General features: G+C 59.1%; 2 protein-coding genes across 2 annotated transcripts; one reads left to right on the forward strand and one right to left on the reverse strand.

The window, feature by feature from the left end:
* Window positions 1-743: 743 nt before the first annotated feature.
* Window positions 744-2,958, forward strand: APOC3 (apolipoprotein C3). The gene is made up of 3 exons (XM_077839710.1): window positions 744-801; window positions 1,643-1,769; window positions 2,859-2,958. The coding sequence occupies exons 1-3, from the start codon at window positions 744-746 to the stop codon at window positions 2,956-2,958; spliced, it is 285 nt and encodes a 94-aa protein (XP_077695836.1).
* Window positions 2,959-5,712: 2,754 nt separating this feature from the next.
* APOA1 (apolipoprotein A1) lies at window positions 5,713-7,997 on the reverse strand. Its single transcript, XM_077839841.1, has 3 exons — window positions 7,931-7,997; window positions 7,141-7,294; window positions 5,713-6,393 (listed from the first exon to the last, which is right to left on the reverse strand). The coding sequence occupies exons 1-3, from the start codon at window positions 7,971-7,973 to the stop codon at window positions 5,787-5,789; spliced, it is 804 nt and encodes a 267-aa protein (XP_077695967.1). The 5' UTR covers window positions 7,974-7,997; the 3' UTR covers window positions 5,713-5,786.
* Window positions 7,998-9,096: the final 1,099 nt, after the last annotated feature.

Consider the following 9,096-nt stretch of genomic DNA (forward strand, 5'->3'; position numbering starts at 1 on the left):
GGCTCCGAGCAGCGATGCTGGGGCGAGCAGGATGGGACCCAGTCTGCCTGAAGGGACTGTATGTTCTGCCTGCTATGGCTGGAGAGGGCCTGGCCTGGCTGGGGCCGTCAGCCCCCTCTGCCGGGGAAGCTGCCAGCCTTTCTCCCTGGCTCACACACGCTGCAGCCTGTGGACTCAGAGATCAGGGCACTGGCGGGAGCTGCTGCAGGCAGAGACCCCAGGCTGTGGGCTAGTCCCAGCCCAGCTTAGCAGGGCCAGCGTGCATGTGGGGAGACAATGTCCTTCTCCCAGCTTGGTGGTGCTGGGCTGGGGCCTGCGTGGGGGGACAGAAGGGGGTGCCTGTCTACTCTGAGCCACCTTGAGCCCTGTTGGCCGCTCTGCCCCCAGCTCAACTCGCGGCAGCCGCTCGCTTCCTGGCTCTCCGCGTGCCAGGCTGGAGTGGGCTGGGGCGTGAGCACCGGCCCTGACACTGTACAGCCCCGGGTGTGCAGCCGCTGGCTCCCGGGGTAGGCTGCGCCTACGTGTCCAGAGGGGCACAGCAAGAGGCCTGGGGGCGGGCACGTGCCCTGAAGCCAGGGGGGCTCGCTGCACCATACCCAGCAGGGAGCTGGCTGGCTTTTCATCCTGGGGGCGTTGGGGCAGCGGGCATGGGAGGGAGGTGCCATTACGCCGGGTGGGGGGGCTGTCACTGGGATGGCCCCTGCAGCCCTTCACGCTCTGCTGCTCTCTCCTCAGCCCGCACCATGAAGGCCCAGCTCCTCCTCATGCTCCTGGGCCTGGCACTGCTCGCTGCTGTGGCACGTAAGAGCCGCCCCCCATCTAGGGGCGAGGGGAAGGGGGGAGGAAGGAATCGGGTATAAGCAAGAGATGGGAAGAGTGGGGGGAGGGAGCAGGTTGCAGGGTGAGGTGGGGACGAGGGAAGGGGCATCACGCAGCCCATGAGTTGGAGGAAAGCCCCACGGAACTGCTGTTAGTTACAAGGCAGCAGGAGACAGAGAGGGACTCACAGAAACGTGGGGCTGGAAGGGACCTCGAGAGGCCACCTAGCCCATCCCCCTGTGCTGAGGCAGGACCAGAGAACCTAGACCGTCCCTGCCAGGTGTTTGTCTGACCTATTCTTAAAAACCTCCAGTGACGGGGATTCCACAACCTGCCTTGGGAGCCTGGTCCAGAGCTTAACTAGCCTTAGAGTTAGACATTTTTACCTATTATCTCACCTAAATCTCCCCTGGCTACAGATTAAGCCCATTTCTCCTTGTCCTGCCTTCAGTGGACATGGAGAACAACTGATCCCCGCTCTCTTTATAACAGCCCTTAACATATTTGAGGACTGAAATCAGGTCCCTCCTCGTCTTCTTTTCTCAAGACTAAACAACCTGGTTTTTAACCTGGCCTCGTAGGCCAGGTTTTCTAAATCTTTGGTCATTTTTGTTGCTCTTCTCTGCACTCTCTCCAGTTTGTCCACATCTCTCCTACAGTGGGGCAGCCAGAACTGGACACAGGGCTCCAGCTGAGCTCTCCCCAGTGCCAAGTTGAGCAGGACAATTATCGCCCTTGGTTTACATAACGACACTCCTGTTAATACCCCCCAGAACCTCCCCCCCGCCCCTCCCGACACCCATGGCTTGGTCTTTGCTTGCAGAGGCGGAGGTCCCCACAGAGGAGGAAACCGTCTTGAAGAAGGTGCAAGATTACGTCCAGCACATGGCTCAGACGGCCAAGGACACCTTAAGCAAGGTCCAGGAATACGAGTTGGCTCAGCAGGCCAGGTGCGCCCCCCCATCCCTTCTGGCCCAGGGGTCTCCCCCACCTCTCTCCACAAGCCCTTCCCCTTCCCATGCCTGCCCAGGCACAGCCAGCATACGGAGAACCCTGGCGACCAGGCCAGGGGCAGATACAGGGCTGGGCAGTGCCCAGCAGCCCCTGGAGCTGCAGAGGTCTGCCCCAGTGCAGCAGCGAGCAGGAGGCCCCTGCTCCTCAGTGTGGAACACGCTGGGGTACAACCCTGGGCCCAGGAAGCCAGTGACAAAGCTCTTGGGACCTTGAGTGTCCCACAGTTCCAGGTGAGGGCCATGGGCGCCGCAGGGTCAGCACCCAAGTCACACCTGTGCTGGCTGAGGCCCCCTAGAAGCTGGTCTGCTCACAGTGCCTCTCCCACGAGGCAAACACCTGGCCGGCTCTTGTACCCAACTGCCTGTGCCAGGAGCTGGGGGAGGGAGCTGTCATGCCGAGGCAATGGGGTGCAGCAAACCCCAAGCACTCTGACTGCAATATGCAAAATTGCAAAAAACAGAATATGCAAACTGGTTAATCCAGGGGCATAGGCACGAGACAGAGCAGGTCTCAGGCTCAGGCCAGTCCCTCTGAGGACACAAAATACCCCATGAGTCTGTCTTCTAATTGGCAGCTCAGTGAAAGGGCAAGGACTGAATGGGCCATGGACAGATGGGCCTCTGTGACCCCAGGACAGGATGGGGGAAGCTGGCATTGCCATTACCCCTGCTGCACTTGTTCTGTGGCTTAAGTGCACCAGTCCCATCAGTCCAGCATGTTCCCCAGCCCACAGGGGGATGCCTTGGGGACAGTGGGTTTCTCAGCATTTCAGGCGAGGCAGCATGATTATAAAAGCCATGCCCTGACCCTGCGCTGCTTATTAAAGCAGCAGTTTATAGCACCAGCACAGACCCACAACGCCCAGTAAGCTGTCCTTCCCTCTCTGCCCCCCCGCGGGTGTAACTCCCAGCTTGATTGCACCGAGTCATATTATTAAAGTGGCTATCTTCAACCTTTGCATATAGGCCCCCCCTTTAATATAACCTCTTCCTCTGCCCCCCCCCCCGGTGTGTTTAACCCTTCAGGGACTGGGTCAGTATGCGTGCTGAGGACGTACACGAGTTTTGGGGTATGCTAAAGGACAAGTTCGCTGCGCTCTGGGAGCAGCAGTCGCCTGGGCAGTGAGCCCCACATCAGCAGCTCTGGTCGGGTTCTCAGCTGAGTGAGGGCAGGTGCAGGATGCGCAATGCAAATTGTAACCAGAGCGACTGCCTGCTCTGGGCAGAGAGCCCAGCATCCGTCCACCTAAGCGCTTTCCCAGCTGCCTGTCTGTTCAGTGACTCAATCTCCACTCAGCGTGGTGTGGTCATATTCTACTTCCACTGGGGCACAGGAGTTTTGGTTCCAGCTGGTGTGTTGGTTTGGAGGGGCTGGGCTTTTCCCCCCTTATAAAACATCATAACTCAAAGTTTGTCATGTGTCTTGCAATAAAATGAAGTAAACTTGAGATGCATGTGGTGGCCTTTACTGGAGTGTTGCAGAGAGAGAGTGTGTGTGCATAGCATGCATGCAGTAAACTGGCTTCCGGGAGCAAGCAGCACAGCGTTTGAGAAGTTGGATGCATTCTCCGTGCAATACCCATCGTTGGGTAGAGGCAGTGCTTGATGTGGGCAGGGCTGAGTCCCGGCACCTCTGGGCTTTGCTGCATCAGTTATGAATAAAAAAATTGCTTGAACACCAGGACCCCTTTCATTACAACTTCAGCACTGGGTCAGGGAGAAAGACTCATCGGAACCAACTAGGATTCGGGAACAATTGCCCAGAATGGGATTTACTGGCCAATGAGCCGCCACCCCCCAGGCTGGGACTCAGGTGAGTGCTCTGGCTCCCAGTCCAGCCCTGACTTCAATCCTCCAGCTGTGCGCACGCAGACGCCCATGCTTGGCACATCCCAACTCGCTGCATGGCAATGAACGAAGTCAGCATTAGGCCTTCCGGGCACGCCCCCCTCCACCCTTTGTGGCACCTGCTTCTCTGGTACCTAGGAACCGCAGCTGCGTTTCTAGCGAAAGGACGACAGGGGATTGGGTGCTCGTTACCTAGTGGAAACCTGGCCCCATGGGAAGATGCTGCTTTAACAATGGCAGCCTAGAATATGCTTTGAGGTAGAGAACAAAGCCACTGCTGTGGTGGGGGGCTCCTCACCCGAGGCACAGGAAAGGGGGCTGGATTTTCAGGAATTGCTCAGGATCAGGCCCCTTCAAGGTGTCTGCAAATCTTGGGCCAGACCGCAGGGTGGCCGTTCTCCCGGCTAGCGTCAAGATGTGGGTTTGTCTAAACCTTCAGCAAGTGTAGGCGGGTGGGCGGTTATTGTACGCAGAACCCAGAGCTGTGCAATGCAGCCAACCCCCTCCCCTTGCAGACACACGCTGCTGCGCGGCAGACCCCCACGATGGACTTGTGGCCTGGCTCTGGCACCAGCAGGTTGAAAGCAGACGAAAACAAGGCCAACAGGGGGCATAAAGGCTCAGGCTACAGCCAGCACTGCAGGGCTGCCAGATGCTCTCTCAACAGCAGCGAGGAGATCAGCGCACAGAGCCCTTCCGCTTTGCTACAGAGCGGGCAGCGGGCACCAGGGCCTGGCCTGACGCCCCATCTTGGTGCGATGCTGGGATGTGTGTGTTGGGGGGGGTGAGGGCGCACACCCACATCCGCACACTAACCACCAAGATGGCTTCAGGAGCATGAACACCTGAGTTTGCAGGACCCAGCTCACACCAAGCTGACCATCCCGCCTGGCTCAGCTCTGGTGAGGCCTCAGCTGGACGAATCAACCCTTTGTGCCTGACCCACTCTGTTCCTAGCCAGCTCTGCTAACAGCCCTCAGCCCTGACCTGCTACGACAGCTCTGGACAACCCCTGTGAGCAGCCAGGACCAGAGCCTGCCCCCGAGCTGCCAGCCCTGGCCGGCTGATGCTCCCCTCGGCAGCAGGTTTATAACAGCCCGGCTGAGGGCATCCCCTGCACTCCCTGCACAAGGGACAGGGCTGAGCCGGAGGGGCTCACTCCCCTGGGGAGCTACAATGGCCTCGCATGCCATGTCTGCTGCCCAGCTCACCCCAGCCCCACAGCCACGTCTCCCCCTGGGGCTCCCAGAAGGCTCCGATTGGGCTGGGCTTTGCACACAGACTCCTCAGCAGCTGGGTCCTGCGGGAAGGTGATTCCGATCAACGCCTCTTGGAAAGAGCCACCCTGGGGCAACCCCCCCGGCTCAGCTCAGGGTGCTCTGCAAGCCTACACTAGGATTGCTGGATTGCAGGAAAGTGAGCACCTGGGAGGGCTCCCCACAGGGTCCCCTCACCCCCTCTCCCCTGCAGACCATTCCTCTTCCTGCCCCCCACCATCCCTCCTGGTCTGCACAGCCCTTCCCTTCAGTAACCTGCAGCCCATGGACCCCCATGAGTCCCCCTGGAGCTCCTATGTCTTCTCCGCCCCACAGGGCCCTCAGCCTCCCATTTGGTGCTCCCTGCCCCCCACAGTGCTCTCTTGCCCCCCGGGAAATCCCCTGCAAACACAAGCTCCCAGTAACTTAAATCATTTTTATTTGACAAAACAAAGAAACAAGAATGAAGAATTCTGCGGGGTGGGTGCGTGGGGGGGAGGTTGGGGCAGGTGAGAGCCCCGAGCCTGGAACAGGGAGGAGAGCTCTGGGAAGGACATTCCCAGTGGACTGGCCTTTGCCCTGTGCTGGTTTCTACCCCAGCCCTCCCCCGCCCCCCAGCAGAGAGACCCTCGTTCGACAGCAATTGATCAGTAAGTGACTAAGCCCCAAAGGGCCGAGACAGCTTGGCCCAGCGCTGGGGGCGCCCGGGGGGCAGGGGAAGGGGGAGGCGAGCACACCTGGTGCCTTCGCCCAGATGCGTATTAGCAGCAGTGGAATACAGGGCAGTGGCTGATCAGTTGGGGGTCATTGTGGGCTAGGGGAGGGGGTGTCAGTCCCTGGCCCGGTGCCACTAGTTGCCCTTGGCCAAGTTCTTTCGGAGGTTGTCCAGCAGGTTCAGGAAGCGGGTCTTGAGGCTCTCAGCATAGGGGGTCAGGCGCTCCTTGAAATCCTGCACGAGGGGCGTGACCTTCTCTCGGAAGGCAGTGAGGTGCTGGATCACCTTGGCCTGATACTCAGCAGCCTGGGGGATGCCCTTCTCCCGAATCTCCTGCAGCTTCTGGCTCAGCTTCTCGCGCAGCTCATCGCTGTAGGGGGTCAGGTTCTTGCGCAACTCCTCCACATGCCCACGCAGCCGGTCCCGGGCCTCCTCAGCCACGGGGGTCAGCTTCTGCTGCAGGACCTCCACCTTCTGCTTGGTCATCTCCTTCAGCTCCTCACTGATGGGGGTCAGCTTCTGACGATAGACCTCCAGCTCCTCCGTCCACTTCTTGTAGAACTGCTCCAGGAAGGGCTGGATCTTCTGTTTCACTTCCTCCATCTCCTTGGTTAGCTCCTTCCTCAGGGCCTCCGTGTCCTTCACCCACAGCCCCCAGGTCTCCTTGTAGTAGGGAGCCAGGTCCTCTTGCAGTTTTTGTGCCGCCACCGTCAGGGAGTCCAGGTTGTCAGCCAGCTTCAGGCTGCAGGGGAAGACAGCGGGGCCGGGGTTACACACCGCTGCACAGCCTCTCTCCTGGCAAAGCCCAGGGAGGCCCTGGGGATGCAGCCTTGTTCCCAGAAGGGATGGGACGGTACAGCCAGCAGATGGGCTCTGCTCCCAGCCACTGCCTTGTCATGGGCCTAACACTGGGAGCTGGGAACTCCTGCGTTCTAATCCCAGCTCTAACACTGACTCCCTCTGGCCAATCACCTCACCCTGCAGTTCCAGAAGGGTTCACACATTTTGGGTGCCCAGCTTGAGATGCCTGGGGCCTCAGAGTGGCTGACACCTCAGGTCTGGGTCAAGTCAATGGTAGATTTAACCTCTTCCATGCCTCAGTTTCCCCAGACAACCTGGGGACGACAAGGCTCACTCAGTTCTCTGGTGGTGGAAGGAGGGAGAGTGCTAGATCCACCACAAAGGTGAGGGGGGTCACAGCTGCCAGCTGCTGTGCAGTGCAGGCCACTGGGCACCCCACAGCGCCAGCAGGGACAAAGTCCCCCCTTAGCTCCAGGGGCGGGATCTGTGATCACCGTTAGCTGCTGAGTCCGAGGGCCTGACACACACAGTTGAGAAGTTCCCATTGCAACCAGCAGAGGGCAGTGGCAGCACGTGGGAGACGGCTTCAGGGCCAGGGGCATCACAGCCTGCAAGTGTGTGGCACAAGGCTATAGGGCCTGGCGCTGACCTCCTAACAGCCTGCTCCTCCCCAGAGTCAGCTACTTACTCAAGCTGTTTGCCAACTGCAGAGGTCTCAAACTGGGCAATGGCTTCCTTGCCACTAGCCTTGACTGTCTCCAGGTAGACCTGGACCATGTCCTTGAAGCGATCCAGGGGTGTCTGGGGGTCCTCATGCTGCCAGAAGTGGCGGGCCTGAGTCCCTGCAAGGAAAGCACAAGAGGGCTCAGGACCAGCTCCCCAAATCCCACCCCGGAGACACTCACCACGCGGCACCTCCTGCCCAGATCAGTCCCTGGGCTGGAGCTGGAAGCTGCTTGTGTTACCAACTGCAGGCTTGGCAGACGGTGCCCCCTGGGCAGGAAGGGTTTCCTGGGGGAGCCTGGCTGGTTTTACATGTCTCTGGTTTGGGGAGGTTACAGGCTGGGTCCTTCAACTGGGGCAGTGGACTTACCTGGCCCAGACCAGATTATAGCTCCGGAGCTCCTGGTTCCCAAACCTCAGCTCGCTGGCCCACCCTGCCCCTCTCTCCGACCCCTGAACATCCCCACGCTCTCCCACTGCTGCACACAGCCTCGTCTCTGCTCCCTGGCCTAGACAGGAGCCCTGTTTTACTGCACCGTCGTCTCCAAACTGCTTTTAGAGTCACTCTAAGCTGGACGCCTTCTGCAGAGGCTGCTGGGCCTGGCCCCTTGCACAGCAAGGCACGCGGGCCTGCCCAGGGCTCTGACTTCTGGGGTACCACATGCCCTGGGCTGAACACAGCTCCTCCGCCCTCCCTGCTCAGGGGTGTCTGGATTCACCCCGCCTTCGAGTTTTGTGCTGGTTTTTGGCCCTACCTGTGAGGAACACCAGGGCGAGGATCACAATGCCTGCTCTCATCTTCGGCTGTGTCTCTCAACCTGGGGAAGGCAAAAGCGTTTGGGGCTCAAGTGAACAAACAGAAACTGCTTAACAGAGCGAGGAGCTGCCAGTCGATGATTAATCACTGGAGGACGGTGACAATCTGGGACAAGCCTGGCTCCTTCTGTCACTATCCCTTAGGGGAGAGCCACTTACCCACCTGGCATTGCCCCATTCTGCCCCTGCCCATGTAAGGCAGCTCAGGGCTTTGCATCAGCCTGACTGGCGAGACCATGTAACAGAAGCCATTAGGTGCCTTTACAGCAGGGCGAGCAAGCGCCCAGACAGAGGCAATGGGTCAAGGGTTCATGATCTTTCTGCTTCCCAGTTATGCTGCTGCTGATTTAATTCTCCCAGGGTGGGGTGAGGCTATCCCCTCTCCTCCATCACCTCTCACAGCAGTTACGCTCAAGGGCAGGTTTAACCTCCCAGGACAGAGGGAGGCCGCACAGAGCAGGGCCAATGCTCCAAGACAGGGCAGGACTCCCCAGCTCTCCCCAGGAACAATTCCCAGCAAATCACACCCCTAGAAGGATTGAGGCACTTACCAGTTTCACTGCCTCCTGCTGCTGCTGCTGCTCCTCTTGAGTGTGGCTTGTGTGTCCGCAGTGCTGTTATTTATACCGGAGAGGGGATTTATCCTGGAGATAAGCTCGGGAAAGCACTCCCAAGTTCTGATTATGTGGCGCTTAGAGTTCAAGGATCGAACACATCCCCGCTGTGGACGGGCGCGATCAAGGAGCAACTGCCTGGGAGGAGAGGCCAGAATAAACAGGCTCCTGCAGTGGGAGCCTCCAGACCAGCAAGGCTGTTTGTTTACTTCGGCTGACCCAGATTTTCCACCAGCCACATTGGGACCCCTCCCTTCCCCTGGCCCTTCAGAAGCCCCTGAGATTCAATGGGAGCCAGTGAGCAAGATTTGCATCCTCAGGGATTCAGCCTTGTTTTCCCAGGACACCTCACGCCTGTGTGTTTTTCTTTTGAAACAATTAAATTTGCACTAGCCACCATGTGCCCCCCCATCCCAGCTCTAAAGTAACCACTTGCAGGTTGCCCCGGGTGCCTAGCGCAAATGGGAACCTGCCAGGCAGACAGCGCTCAT

The sequence above is a fragment of the Eretmochelys imbricata genome, chromosome 22 (assembly GCF_965152235.1).
Source record: "Eretmochelys imbricata isolate rEreImb1 chromosome 22, rEreImb1.hap1, whole genome shotgun sequence".
In the NCBI taxonomy this organism is placed as follows: Eukaryota; Metazoa; Chordata; order Testudines; family Cheloniidae; genus Eretmochelys; species Eretmochelys imbricata.